Genomic DNA, 15,940 nt, shown 5'->3' with positions numbered 1-15,940 from the left:
TCCATCATTGTTATCATAACTGTCGGGTTCCTATCAGTGCTTGTTTATACTGGCTTCCAGCTTTCGTTACTTCATTCCACTTGTTACTTTGTTATTGTTTTACCTGTACATATAAATATAGCTCTGTACCCCATTCTCAATCACCTGATGAAGGAGTGAGCATTAACTCCGAAACGTTGTGTTCTCATATAAAGAAGTTGATATCCATAAACATCTTCAATTCTTATGTATTTCACTTCTAAATGCCCTTCAAAGACTTGGTATATAATTCATCTGCAGATTTCCCAAATAATGTGTCTTTTAACAGTCTAATATACGAAAACGTGATGTATCGTTTCAGGTTTTTCACATTGCCGTGTAGTTTCATTAGTTACCCAACATATTACACCTGGCAACTATTTGCATAATGTGCAAGACCCTCAAGGTATTTAGTTAGCCAATAATGAGCAATCAATCAATGTATTGGCGGTTAATCCTTTGAAAGAAGGGTGTTGTTTTACACAGACACAGGCACAGACACGACAGAGTGTATTCAGTATAGATTAGTAAATGTACATACATAAACACTACCTTTTGACAAATCCCCCATATAAATTCCCATAAAACAAATTATTCAATCAGTGTGTTATCGGTTAATCTTTTGATCGATCCAGACAAAAGAAATGCCAAATTGGGGCCTTTGCCGGGTAATCTAAGTGGCGTTACCCCTAATTTTACCTGTTATAAATTCATTAACTGAGCATCAAGTGAATGATGACAAATAACGTGTAGGTTTATACCACCTAACAAGGATTACAACCTAGCGACACCAAGCGATTTTGACAGAATCGTCTATGAAAACAACTCGAAAACTAGGCAAAGCAGGAGACAAATCTAAATGATAGTTGATTATGAGAACATATAGCTTTCATTTTTCTCAACAGCTTTCGTGATTTCAGGTTTGTACAAACCTGTAAACGAAATAGTTTAACCCCTGAAATGTAAGTGAATACTGCCCAGACCCTCATTTCTATACCCACTATTACGTCACGGAGACGCGCCGCTCTGATTGGTTGAAATTTCGCTTGCGGCTGAGAATTGTACACTATTGACAAAAAGGTCTATTTACGGTAATTAAGGATTGAAATGAGCAGTTTTAATGACGGAGTTTCATTTATAACGATGTCAGCAAGTGATTTTGCATTTGTACCCTATCAGAGTATATGTGACCTTTAACAAGCATGTTTTGGTGTATAGACCGTATCATCTTCAAGATCTTGGTTTGTGTTCAGCTGCTTGCACTCGGAAAAGGAACTGAGTAACCTCGTGACTTCAAGGCTATACTGTACATATGTGTAATGGTTGTTAACGCTCTGGTTGTTTTAAGGGAAAACTACATTAGTGTGGATGTTTATGGGAAACAGTTCTGTGTAATGTGTAATTAAAATAACATGAGGATGTGACGATACACAAGTTTCATGAATCACGAGACCGTTGTCACCATTTGATACTATAACGACACCTATTTTCGTGGCATTATTGCGTAAATTAGTTACATGTTGAATATTATTATTTTCCATGATTATCCATAAAAGATCAACATTTTCATTATCAGAGATTTAAAGGTTCTAATTTTCCATATTTGTGCATGTAAAATAATCGTTAATTACTGTCATAACATCAATAAACATGATATAATTGCAAAATGTAAACGATGCATAAGCATCTTTCAAAACTAAATATCGACAGAGTTTTGAATGAATCGATAAGTGTATCATCTTGGAACAGGTATCGATGCATTTATTATCGTGGTATCCCGACATAGAAATTACTCATCGGATGTAACGGCAGAACTTACATACTAACTTCTTTCAGTGGCGTCTCAGAAGTTGGAAGTAAAATATTGACTTACCGGATGCCAGCTCACGGAAGGAAACAAGTTGTTATCCATAACGTTTGTCAATATTCAACAAACACACTCTCAGCTAGTCTGTCGTACAGACCCTGAAGCATATATATCCAAGAAAGCCCATGCAAGTCTAGAAAATGTGGCACGTCTAGATTTCCTTAGCTTCTGAAAATGAAGAAAGTCTCAGGGCTCCATTTCATTATATTATTTATTTTCACTATGCATGTTTTTTTTCAGCAAAATATGTTCATTTCTGAGACTAGCTGTTAGTCTAACTCTCAGCCTATTGCTGTTTGATTTTTTTAATGTGTGAATGGTTTGTGAAACATAAACATATTTTACAGGTGCTTCAAAGGATTTTAATGTCTGGCGTCTTTACCTGACTATGCGTTAGATGCTGTTACCCGCATTGGAATCGTAATCAAATCAGCCCAGCAAATCCTGGCACTGTCAAGGACCGCCGAAGATCTATCAACCAGTGAGTAAGACCGTGAAATGACGTGGGGTAGCCTAGTGGTAAAAGCGTTCGCTCATCACGCCTAGGACCCGGGATCGATTCCCCATGTGGGTACAATGCGTTAAGCCTATTTCTGAAGTCCCTAGCCGTGATATTGCTGGAATATTGCTAAAAGCGGCGTAAAACCGAACTCACGCACTCGTTCACAGTCATCTGTTATTACATATGTTTTGAAAGTAGGTTTCTACCGTAGGTTCAAAGAAGGTGTCTATCGAGTTTTATATCATTAATGTTTGTGTAAAACAATTTCGCAGTTTCTTAAGAAGATTTCGTTGCTCAAACAACAAATTGATGATTGAGTACGATAGGCAATTAAAAAAAGGGAGGATCGCCTTCGCCCACTTTCTCTCTCTCTCTGCCTGTCTCTCAGACTCTCTCCGTCTCTCTCTCGCTCTCTCTCTGTCTCTCTTTCTCTCTCTCTGTCTCCGTCTCTCCTCTCTGTCTCTGTCTCTATCTCCGTCTCTCGCTCTCTGCCTGTCTCTGTCGCTCTCTCCGTCACTCTCTCGCTCGCTCTCCGTCTCTGTCTCTCTTTCTCTGTCTCTCTGTGTGTCTCTCTCCGCCTCTCCCTGTCTCTGTGTCTGCGTCTGTCTCTCTCTCTCTCTCTCTGTGTGTGTGTGTGTGTGTGTGTGTGTGTGTGTGTGTGTCTCCTTCACATATCAATGTAAGATAAAAAGCATGACATGTTCTACATTTGAATTCATTTCAGTTCAGTTTAATGTTCTCAATGCCATGTGACCATTATCACATACATGAATGATGTACTATAACATTGCACCCCGCCTCCTCCGTGTTATTGGATGTTGTTAAATTTCTATACTAACTTTCGAGTAAGTATGAACATGTTTGACAGCCATTAAGACTGAACTGCATTTAGGCACACACACAGCCGACTGTGTCGGATAGCCTGAAGTGTTGTTACATGGTATTACAAGCTGGCATATTATAACAGACTCGATCTCTCACAACCGTGTGTATCAAGTGTTACGTTTTACTAAACTTTGATCTAAAACGTTAGTTTGTGGTTCTTTGTACAACTAAAATTTGCTTATATTGGGGCTGAGACTGAATGAATTTGGAATTATATTTGTTCTTCAATAAACACGTTCGTGCTGAAAACACTCAGACTGTAAGTTATGGATAATCTACAACCTGTTAGAGTTTCCCTGGTTACAATGTATACACGATAGATTTATTGCTTTAACTCAGCAATAATTCCAGGCAAGTGGCGGTCTGTCACGAATCACCTGATTAGCTGAAGTCTAACCCTATAGTTGAAAATGTCTGAAGTCATGCTGTCAATCCAAATGACGAACATGCTTCCATCTACGCCTCTCAGCGGGAACAGGACAACTCGTCAGTCAAGCAGCACTGAACAACAGCTCGTATAACGCTGAATCACCATCCTGCATGCCTCTACAGTTGTGTGGATCGTAAACATGTTATAGAATATTGAGCAGTCAAGTAGCACTAGATAGCCGAGGAATACATTTCGTTCTGGAATGGAAAGGGGTAGGGATGGACACCATCGGATGTGTACATGCAAGGGCGGGGGTGTCACTTACATATATATTGAACAGTATACGGTGCCTTGAAACGGTCCCTTGTAACTGCTGCATTGTGAGCATGTATGTACATTGTTTTTTGCTCCAGGATTACCCATAATAACGAAAATGTATACCAGGCGTGGCCCGATTCTCTTAACACGGCCACCTAAATATAAGCAATTTCGTAATTGCAGGCATCTATGGCCCCCTTGAAGCGTAATTTCGAAACCCCCTTGCGAAGAAGAAGCACATGACGTTTGATCATATCCGGAAGTTCCCGAACAGGAGATCGCATCTGTTCGGGATATTCCGGAGATGAATGTATGCGGAAAGTGACGGTGTATTGGCATTCGTAACTACTCGGGTAGACGAGTAGTTACGAATGGGTGTATTGGGAATAAAATCGTCGGAATGTCACGAAGTATTGACCCTGACGTCACGAGGTCATTGGCATTCAAAATGGCGGAAAATACCAAGACAGCAACGCAGGACGCCGTCCCTGTCCAACTTGATGACGAGAAGGCTGCTCAAGAAGGACAGTTTATCGGGGCAACGCTAGAGTTAAATGGAGAGGACCCTGCACCCAAAGCGAGTGATCCCGATGCTGATGTCGACTTCGCTGGACCTGGGTTTTCGCGTAATCGCCCCGGAAGCACAATCGGTCGCCAGTCGATCAGATCAACATCCAGTCGCACTTCGCTGAAGCCAGGTGTTGTCAAGTCTGATATGTCGGCCAAGACATTCTTCAGTTATAAGGTGTGAATGTGTATTGTGTGGTTGCAAGGTTTATTAACAATCATTGATCAAGTCGAGACGCTTGTAGGTTTGTAGATGTCTACTAAAAAAGTGGAATCGCAGACGACCAATGTTGACATTTAAGATTGATATCCGACCTATAAAAAGAAATTGCGCACAGGTGTATCACCACACTATCATTATTATAAATCCAGGATATGTGTCAGGAAAGCATGAACTTCTCATTCTTGATGTTATAAGTTGAGGGTATATCTCTGTTACCATTCTTTCCCTTCCTTGGTCTTCATTGAATTTTGGCGAACATATTCTGATACTGATAGCAGCTCCGTATACTTCAAGCATGGCTTTAAATCGACTCAGCTAAGTTTACATGTTACCACATGACTGAATTTGTGAACATTTGCAGTATATACCTGCAAAACAATGACATGTTACCTAGCTGCAACGTGTACAGGGTTCCATGGGCATTCCAGTTTGTATTTAGAAGCTGCTCTCGGTGATCTATCATCCGTACTCAGTGTGTCATGAAATATTTATAAGCCTAGGAGCATTGAGAATGTTCAGTGTTTGTCCTCAGTCAATAGCTTACAGCAAGCACCTGTTTTTAAAACATCTTAATTTTCAGCCTGTATGTTTTGGTTCCAAATTTCCTTGTGTCATGGAAGTTTGATCACTTAACTGTCACTGAATTTTCAAGTAACTTGACACAAAGTATTTTCCGCTCCAAACAAAGGAAAGCAGTGTTTCCAGAGGATCAAAGCTGCAGATACCGTAAGTTATCGTTACGTATCACAAGAATTGCCATTCAAAAGTGGTGATTGATGTTTCACGTCGATCAAACTTGTGTCCCTTGATGATAATTCATGGTATCACCTAACAAATTGTTAAATGATTACACGATAAGTAGTATAGGGAATGATAGTTCTGGACCACTTTACATATAGGGTGTGCTAAAGCTAAGCAAAGCTAAGCAAAGCTAAGCAAATTGTAAAGTAAAGTGGTCCAGAACTATCATTCCCTATACTACTCGATACCATTTAGAAAGTGGTCAAATGCAACATGTGTCATATTTGGGATTTCACTTTCTTAGTAAAGTACGAATTCTAGTACTTTTTTTCGGTTGAGTCTCATCCGGGTTCGAACCCGCACCCTCAGAGTCAGACACCTAATCGCCAGCACACAAAGTCAGCCGCCTAGCCTGCTCAGTGTGGAAGTCGCGGTGGCTGAGTAGGCTAGGCGGCTGACTTTGTGTGCTGGCGATTAGGTGCCTGACTCTGAGGGTGCGGGTTCGAACCCGGATGGGACTCAACCGAAAAAAAGTACTAGAATTTGTACTTTACTAAGAAAGTGAAATCCCAAATATGACATATGTTGAAATTGTTAAATGTAGGGACTCCAACATGTCCAGTGCAGGTAATTCTACAATACTCATGAAATCAATGTTTGGTACCTGGAGCCTGTTACAATGTATTTCACTATTTGATTGCGCTAAATGGTGCTAAAGTCAGAAAATATGAAATACCTTTTCTGCTGCCTACCATGATGTGTGTTTTCATCCATTTGAGCAATTTTGGACTTATACCTTATGGCATTTTCTTGATGAGTACACTTACACTGCATCTGTATGTTGGGCAAACTATACTTGTAAATAGCTTTGAACATATAAACATCGTGTGGACGTCCAGTTCAGATAAAGACAATGTTTACTACTCTGATTATGTTTTGTTTATGTTTGAAAATAGAAAATTTGAATTTTGAGTGATGTAATTAATTTTTTTTTTTTTGAATGTGAACAAAACAAAAGGAATGATAATTAATTTATGGAAAGAAAAATTTTAAAACTCACCAGTAAATATATATGACAAGGACATTGAAGTAGTTAAGGAATACAAATATCTCAGCACTAATTTAGTCTAAAAATTATCACAGAATTCTAACACTAGCAGTATATACAAAAAATGCAAGTAGGGATTACATTTTCTATGGAGATTGAAACACTTCAACATGTTCAAGTTAGACCAAACCATTATTTTCTTTAGAAGTTATATCCAGTCTGTTCCAACTTTTAATTTTCTATGCTGGTATGGGAACCTGCCTGTTCAAAACAAAAATAAATTGCTCCAAATTCTTAATACTTCATCAAAAAAATAATTGGTAAGTATCAGCTATTTTTATGAGCATCAAATTATAAAAAAAGACAAACAAGATTCTAAGAGACCCAACTCATGTTCTACTTTCAGAATATTGCATGTAGACTGTGTGTGCCGAACAAACAGGGCACACTGTTCTTTTATACTTCAAGTACATGTGAAATAAATAGGAAAATGGATTGCATGTAATTTTCGAAATTGCTGTTCTTTTGATGCTGTTGTTGTGTAAAGATGTTTTTTATGTTTATTTTAATGTGACTGTGAGTATTATCTTATTTTATCTTATCGTATCTTATCCTTTAAGGCACTCTTTGGTCACTTTATCATGGAGCCACAGTGTCCACTGTCCATATGAAAAGAATTCAGACCTATTGGCTGCTCAAAACATACTGCTTCCATTTGTTTACAGCCTTGGATTATTCAGAAAACAAAGAGAAATGGAAGGCATACTGTTTGTGTCGGAGAGTTTCAATTAACTTGATTAATCTGAAAGGCCTTTGCCTTCACTATGAATCATTATAGAACTAACTACATTATGCGTATTTCTTGTTTCAGGGCAACTATTTTGACTCTGCGATCCAAGAACATTGTCGACAAGTAATCAAACCCGAGCTGGATGGAGAGCTTCTTGGCTGCTGGCTCCTTACAGAGTAAGAATAACTTCAAATGATGTCGAATCTTAACCAGGGCTAATTTCCACAGACAGGGATGGCAATTTCCCACTCTTCACAGATTTCTGCCAATTTTATTTCAAACTGATTAATTCAAACTCATTATTCAATGTCACAGTGTTAACTTAAGTTTTCAGCTGAAAGTGAAATAGATATTCCTGTTGCCACCCTGATATAGATCAATCTTAGGACAGAGATCATAGTATCTTCCATAGTAACATGGACTAGACAGTCATAGCATAAGATCATTTTGTTGAAATGGACGTTTAGTCAAGTTTAAGATGTGTGTCAAAAGTCAAAATGTCTTCATCCAGATTTAATCAGGGATGGCAATTTTCCCTGCTTCCACAGATTTAAATGCAACTTTGGACCCTGTCCAAGTCAATTATCTCTAGGGCCACAGAAACACTTTGAAGTTGTTCTTGTCAAAACTGACAGAAGCAGTTTTCTCTTCACATTCAATATTAATTTGTTCAGTTTGTTTAACTGTCAGTCTTCAGCATGTTGAACACAGATATAATGGTAGCATGGTAGACAGTAACAGCCTGTACGTCAAGATCCTTACAATTTTCAGCGCACAATGGAAAGAAAAAATGTGGATTATTTCCTTGTAGTTAGTTCTCTTTATTTTGTGCAGGTTTGAGATGGATGAATGTTTTGTCCTGTGGTTTTATTTAATATATATATGAGGGTGTTTTCTGTCTTCGCACTTGCTAATCTCGTTGATGCCAGTTCATACGTCTGTGAGTCAGTGTGACACAATATCACATTATGAAGATCTAACAACACAACAGTCATGCCAGGTGAAACCAGAGCATACTTTCACCTCCCAGTGAGATCTCGTACTTCATTTGGCTTCCAAGAATGTTAAATTTGATAACACCAAGATTCATATCAGTGAGTGTATGCACTGATGCTTGACACACTGCAGGTCGGGATTTCATTACTTTGGTTAAAAAAAAAAGCACTTAAAGTTCGAGGATATATTCCAGTCAACCAGATCTGCTGGTCTGATTTGAATTCAAGAACAATATTATTACTTGTGATAATGATAGTGAAAAGCTCAGTGATAAGTTGAAATAAATATTGTCACTGGAAAGAAGTCTTCATTTTGTACTATTTTGAATTAATCAATGCGGGTACGAGTCATATATGCTATTTGTTGGGCCCAAATTAAGTTAAGATAAACAAGTGACAAGTCCATGAGCAATATTTTTGAAAAAACAATTTCTTGTGATCTTCACTGTTATTGATATTGAGAGAACATGACATGACATCTTACATAGCACTTTTTTTCAACACAATAATGATATCACAACTTATCAAGTAATGGTGAAGATCATGATTAGAATTGGTTGTCAGTAACCATGGTACAGTCTGGAATAGTCCTGAGTTAAGAGTATTAAAGAACAAACAAGCAACCTGTATTGAAATAATTGTTGAGTTCCAAGTGTTCATGTGCCTAACTGGTCTTGCGTGTTTGCTCCCAAGCCAAGAAATGTCAATACTTTGAGATGTCATTAAAAATTTTATTGTATAATGAAGAAGTTCACAAATGAATGCAAATCAGTATATAGCAGTACAAAATAATGTGACTGTACAGATTCAAAGGCAGTGTAATACAAGAGCACTGATTAACACAGATTGTTGCATTAAAGACAATAATAACATTTGATTCAGTGCTCTGTAACAGTAAGCCAGCTAGAAGGAAAGGGTTAACAATATAGGGCAAGCTCCCCTACAACCCCCTTCCCACCACTACGAAATCTTTTTTCATCTCAATGAAAATATTAATCAGTATGTTTCCTTTGTTTTGATTGTGCCTCATTATTGTCCTCAAGAGTTTTGTGGTCAGACTTTTTATTACCTTTAATTATTGATCGATTACTGTGCTTCAATTATCAGTCTGCATAGTGTGAGTGATAACCAGCACTATCAGTAAGTCAGGAACATGGTGAATAGCGGGCTAGAACTAGAACGTTAAGAGGAATCAGCTGTCTTGTTTTGGGCTACACAACTTTAATCTGGTGACATGTTAAATATGAATCATGTTTTCAGGAACATTGTGCGTCTGTGGAATAAATTGTTTCAGTTTTCGCAAGTTAATGCCATATTTTCTTTCACGCTGTTCTTTGTTTTGTTATGAAGAATCAACCACTGGGATTTGGAACATGAGAAGATTATGATGCTGACTGAGAGCTCCCTACTTGTATGCAAGTACAACTTCATCACACAAAAGCTGCTGGAGTTCAAACGCATTATGCTTCACTGTGTCGACACCATCTGCATCGGCGACTTCAAGTACCCGGAGCATTCACTCATGCCGTGAGTTTCTGTCTGTAGTAGAGGTACCAGAGGTAGTGAGTGAACACAGTTTTATGCCACTGTTAGCAATATTCCAGCAATATCATGGCTTGAGACACCAGAATTTGGCTTCACACATCAAGTACGAGATGAAGCAACTTGTCTCCAAATCTATGCTTACTGTTAAACATGTATGGGCCTGGAAATGGCTAAACATTTCTATACCTTGGTTTCAAGGAGACACTTGACGATTAAGTACTGGTCAGTCATAAATGTGATGGGGTGGTGCTCATTGTATCCATCACAGGTCCAGAATTGATTATAGTTTGAATCTTGGAAACAGCTGGCTGTTCTGCTACAAGTAACTTAATATCAGATGAGACTTGGTTTAAATGTTGACTGGTTGACGACATGGATTGCCATAGCTAATATGCCTAGAATGGGGACATCATGATGATGGCTGACGACACCGGCTATCATAGATAAAATGCCTAGAATAGGGACCCATTTTCATGATGATGATGATGATGATGTTGCTTCAGTGACCGACAACATGGTGGCATCCAGCTGAGATGGAACCGGGGACAGGAATTGACTTTTGGCCAGAAGTGGAATCCATTTGCTACAGACATTCCTTGGACAACATTCTGCCACCACCCCATTCTCTACAACCGCAAGGAGAATGAAACAACAACCTACAACTGTGACGACTTCTATGAGAGTCTTGTTCAAGCGGTCAGCAAGGCGTACCAGGTCAAACGTCCAAATGAGAAGATCACCATTGTTGAAGGGCCCATTCTCATTGAGAGCTACGCAAGTGTGGCGTCAGTGATCTACAACCAGAGTGGACTTGGCTTCTTCAGAGATCGGAATGGAGTCAGTTTCTGAAAAGCACAGTTATGACTTTTAAAGTAATAAAAACTAATTGGTCTCAAAATAATTCCGAGAAACTGTCTGCACTTTAAGTGTCAACTCTCCTGCATGCATATTTAGGAAAAGCTCATTGCAGATTCAAGAACCCACTGTGATTTTATGTGCATGTATTTTTATATCTTTGATGTTTGAAATATGCATATATTGTAATATGACAAAGTTACATCTTACAGATATATTAATGTTGTGTTTTAAGATTTGGTGTCTGTTATATGTACATAATTCATATCGGTCTCCATCCCTTGTGAAAAGTAATGCATATTGAGTTCTGTCAATGAGAAATCATGTGTCTTTCTATTTGTTTAGTTAGTACTTGATTGGTTTCTAGCACAATGACTCTTTGTTATTCTCAATGTTTGAAAGATTTCTGTCACATGTAATGCTGATAGAAGAATGCTCTGTCCATGTATGAAAGTGTCGAGAGAGTTATGTTTGAAGCAAACTCATTGAGATTCAGTTTTAATCATCGATAGATTTGGATGCCATGAAAGAATTCAGTCACTGGTGTCTAGGCACTTGAAGCACAATCCTCTTCCTCAGCATATTCAGAAATACTTGCGGGAACCGGGAGTCAAGGGATGTAAGGATGAGTTATGGAGTTATGAGTTAGCAGGATGTGCAGCTGTAGTTGTGACGCTCTGGGGGGGTCTTACGACCCCAAAAAACACAATGTAAATTTATTCTATCATAATTGCAGAAAAAGGAATATAAAACCTCAGGCAGAATCTAAAGTAAATTTTTCTATTCATGTGTACTTGATACCAGTAGGTCTTTCTCAGTTGAAGATCTGGTGTTAATTTTACAAATGTTTATCATATAAAATAGTGTTCCCTGGCATTGGTCAACAGTAACTCTCCAAGTTCAGGATATATCTGGGCAGTTTGAAACGCATTCTTGAAACGCATTCTTTCACCAAGTGAGGATTAGTTTTGCTGAGATTAATGAGCACCACAGTTCAAAGGAGTCGACACCTGACTTGTAATCTGGCCTTGGTTTGAGTCTGTGTTTGCATGACTGGAAAAAAGGGGAGATAAGACTTACTTTCATGTTTTGGTCATCTTTGGACTTTCTCCATAAAGCAGTTTTTATCACAGTTCACACCGGTGGTTGTGTTTCACTCAACCTTGTGTTCAGTGTGTCACAAGAAGGTCCCAAATACTCTATAGCTTGTCAGTAAAACTGTTGGTTTCTGTACGTAACGTTTTTTGAAAATGCACAGCTGTAACAGTATCTAATGCCACTAACATCGCCAGGTTTCTCTAGTGGTGCAAGTATCTGTTTGTATCTGTGACAAAAATGATGCGACATGTAATGTGTAAACTATAAAAGAGATGGTGACTGCATGTTTTTTTTCAATACCTCGGTAATTCTAATGTCTGGCAAAGCATACTCCAAGGTCTTAATCCCACAGAAAAGTCAACAAGATATTTTGAGGAAGATTTGACCGTGTTTGAGAAGTTATGGAACTATTTTTTCCATGTTTCATGTTTTTTACAGTGTGTTTTCTTTGGAATGCAGTTGCAGATAATACAGAGGATGAGTTTTGTGTGAGTCTGGGATAATTCCGAAGTCCAAATGTTACAGTGTTATTGCTTTGAACGGCAGGGTACATTGTTACTTGTTTCTCTGTGTAGCATCAGGCAGGAAGTGCTGAAGTCTTCATCACAAAATCTGTGATAACCTATATCACCATGCTTCTTGGTTGAATACCAGGCTATAATCAACGTCTGGCTGTTTTAAGTCTGCATGTTGTCTAGTACTAACCTAACTAAGGCCAGACCATTTTTTTCTTGTTTATGGATTTTTGTCCACAGAATGTCTAAAGGCAAGAGGGAAATAAAATAAAAGCACCAGTCAAAATAATATTAAAAGTATTTTACTTTTGACTATTTATTAAGTGTATATGAGGCAAAATACAGTCTGAAGAAATTTCTTGTAAGTTTACATTTTTGGCCAAAAGAAACATTAGGGTTATATTTTTTTAGGTAGGGGGAACTTCATTATTTTTATATGTTCTTATTCTTGGAGAAATATGACCAGTGGATCCGTGAAACAAGAAATAGAATTGGTCAGCCAAAGACAGAATTTCTTTTCCTTCTGAGACTGAAGTCACAGCAATCTCACATGAGTTTAACTTAGATATTCATTGAAACTGTGAATCTGAGACATGTTTAAATAACGTGTACAAAACTTTGTTTCTGTGAGAAACGTTTTTCGTTTCCTTAGACAGTAGGCCAGTCTTAAGACTTAATTATTTAAACAAATATCCCCATTGCTTCAGTCATGAGAGAAGCATTTGCAGCTTGACATTCAAGTCACACAATGAAACTGTTGTCCTGTAAGTCCAGTGTATTTATCATGAGAGGTTTAAAGACATAAGCTGGTTGATCACAGATGGCTGCTCACTAGTTAGGACAGTAATTGTGTTATCCAGATTTTCATTTGATGATCACGGATGGCTTTTCACTAGTTAGACTTAAACTGTCTTATCCTGATTTTCATCTGATCATCACGGTGGCTTCTCACTAGTCAAGACCTTAACCACGTTATCCAGATTTTCATCAAACAAAATGTCCGCAACAGTTCAAACATGACATTCAGAAATCACCTGAGGTGATGACCACAGACTAGTAATTTAGATGCACATTTTATGCACTGTGTACTATGTATGCATTTTACTTGACAAACTCCATGACTTAGTTATTGTCATGTATGTGAACTATTTTTCAAGATATTACAAAGGATGAATTTAAGTAGACTGGCGATTCCTTGATGCCTATATTCCTGCATCTGTCCTCACCTCAATGCCTTATGCAGAATCCAAGTGCTAGAACACTGCATGTAGTAATAAATATTGTTAACCTGGGTGTCGTTCAAACTTCTCTACACTAATCTACTAGGTTGTCCCTTGTATATCATCAAGTGTTGAACACAATGGATTGGTTTTAGAACTCATGTTTCTTAGAAACGAGGAAGTACAAAATAGACAAACTTTATGGATAAGAACCTCTTTATGATTGGAGTATGACGTTTTGATACAGATTCGCTTGATAATGGTTCAAGAATCTGACTCAAAACGTTACACTCTCATAATAAAGATATTGTTATCTATAAAGTTACTGTTTAGAATTCTTGTTATCACCTAAGGCATAGCTCCGTGCATTCTGTAAAATATGAAAATATTTATATACATTTTAAAAATATTTTTTAAAACTTGGGGAAAAAAGGTTATTTTATAAGCTGACATATTTTTTTTTTACTTGTGGAAATTAGTTGATCTTTGATGCCAACTTTCATCTTCAAAATTGATACAACTGTCCCTCACTGTTAACTGTGCCAAAATGACAGGTATGTGGAAACAAGATTTTCAGATATAGATGAAAGTGGTTTGCGCTTAAAAATTAGATCTGGACCTAGCCAGCAGGATTGCTCAAATGGGTCAAACTGGTGCCATGACAGTATGGCTTGATGCCGCAGTGTTTGTATGAGTTTAATTGTTTTAGCAGCAGGTGTTTTCTGATGTGCTGTATTAAGATTTATTTATGTTTCAGTGTTAAGATTTAGTTGTGTATGTTCTAAATCCCTAGTACATGTAGTGCTTCTTGTGGTGTAACTACACTGTCATTATTGTTATTTATACTTTCTTTTTATGTATATTTATATATATGTATATTAATTGCATAATCAGATCGCACCTTATTCAAATGGCTACTACTAATTTCAGTGTTGACAGGCACAAATTGTTAAGTAGTGTGGTTTGAGTTTTGGGGAGTTATACCCATTTCATTCAAAATGTATCAGATGCACAATTTTATTTGTTTTTATTGTTTTAAGTCAGGCCAGTAGCTTCAACTGGCTTTTATATTTTTCATTCATTCAAATCGATTGGTACTGCACTTTGTTTTGGGTTGGTGATAAGACTAAATTAAAATCATATTTTGCGATCAATATAAGCCAAATTTGTCTGAAAAGAATTCATGAGCTGAAAGAAGCAGTACCTCAAATCTGGTAACTCACTATATTTACTGAACGATTGTGCATCCTTTCACAAATAGGTTTGTATTTTTTTGTTTTGACACTTAATCAAACATCGTCATATTGCTGCATCATCACCATAACCCAGCACACTGAAGTTAAAAGTTTCAGGCTATGTCCTGCTGTTAGGAGGCTTGTCACCTAAAGCTGTGTCTCGAGTTGTGTATGGATTTTCCCCCAGCAGCTGGGAAGCAGAGTTATTGAAGGTATTTGCTTTGACTGTTAGTCATTTCTGGATCAATGTAGAATTGTGTAATGTTGCAGGGGATGATTTGGCATGTACATTTGTACACTCACTGGAAACCTGCTTTCACTCAGGTACCCAGTCTTGTCTCCATGTATTTACTCTTGCTAGTTCTGACAAGTAAATTCTGTGATACAAAATTGTTTTTGTTGTTTGTATTATATGGCAAAACTTCGTCCAGGTGGCCCTGTGGGTGTCGACTGAGTGCTGGATTCAGATGAAAGTGAAGAAACTTGTACCCTTCAGTATCAAGTGGCTTACGCTTGAGGACATGACCTCCTGATAAGTGTGAATTGGCATGGCTCCCATGGCCGAAAGCTATGATTACACAATGCCATTTAGAAAGTGGTCAAATGCAACATATGTCATATTTGGGATTTCACTTTCTCAGTAAGTGCTGGCGATTAGGTGCCTGACTCTGAGGATGCGGGTTCGAATCCCAGATGAGACTCAACCAAAAAAGTACCAGAATTTGTACTTTACAGAGAAAGTGAAATCCCAAATGTGACATATGTTACCTATTTCTTCCCTTCAAAGAACAGACTTGTCAGAGAAAAAACACACGTCCACATGACGTGGTGACTAGAAAGAGAATCACATGATCATCTGAGCAGAGATGCAGCAGAGATAATTGAAAGGTGTCAATATCATGGAGGGGGAGGAGGTTAGGTGGTCAGAGGCCCATTAAGATTTAATTCAACATAGCTCATAGCACATTTCCATACATGGCCGTAGAGGAAGAAGAGAGCTGCATAACATGAGGTAGGGTTTGTTTAAAACTTGAAATTATTTCAGGTAGTTAGTGCTGGCACGCACAAGAAAAACGTGACCATGTCCTGCGGTTTGCAGAGGCATCGGTAGGATTGTTGGATGTCTGATAATGAAGAGAAGGTCTGCT

At 38.0% G+C, this 15,940-nt stretch overlaps 1 protein-coding gene across 1 annotated transcript; it reads left to right on the top strand.

The window, feature by feature from the left end:
- The first annotated feature begins 4,390 nt into the window (after positions 1 to 4,390).
- On the top strand, positions 4,391 to 15,182 carry LOC137268120 (tumor protein p63-regulated gene 1-like protein). Its single transcript, XM_067802644.1, has 4 exons — positions 4,391 to 4,705; positions 7,411 to 7,505; positions 9,675 to 9,851; positions 10,373 to 15,182. Exons 1-4 carry the CDS (start codon positions 4,409 to 4,411, stop codon positions 10,716 to 10,718), a joined length of 915 nt encoding a protein of 304 aa, XP_067658745.1. The 5' UTR covers positions 4,391 to 4,408; the 3' UTR covers positions 10,719 to 15,182.
- Positions 15,183 to 15,940: the final 758 nt, after the last annotated feature.

This window comes from Haliotis asinina, chromosome 16, assembly GCF_037392515.1.
Source record: "Haliotis asinina isolate JCU_RB_2024 chromosome 16, JCU_Hal_asi_v2, whole genome shotgun sequence".
In the NCBI taxonomy this organism is placed as follows: domain Eukaryota; kingdom Metazoa; phylum Mollusca; class Gastropoda; order Lepetellida; family Haliotidae; genus Haliotis; species Haliotis asinina.
Note: the sequence above shows the minus strand (reverse complement) of the source record. Positions and strands in the feature narration are given on the sequence as shown.

What these genes read in the sequence shown, in the direction of transcription:
- LOC137268120 (XM_067802644.1), top strand. Translation starts at nt 4,409, where the DNA reads ATGGCGGAAAATACCAAGACAGCAACGCAGGACGCCGTCCCTGTCCAA. An exon ending in AGACATTCTTCAGTTATAAG is followed by an intron (nt 4,706 to 7,410) that starts GTGTGAATGTGT and finishes TTCTTGTTTCAG; the next exon opens with GGCAACTATTTTGACTCTGC. An exon ending in CCGGAGCATTCACTCATGCC is followed by an intron (nt 9,852 to 10,372) that starts GTGAGTTTCTGT and finishes ATGTTGCTTCAG; the next exon opens with TGACCGACAACATGGTGGCA.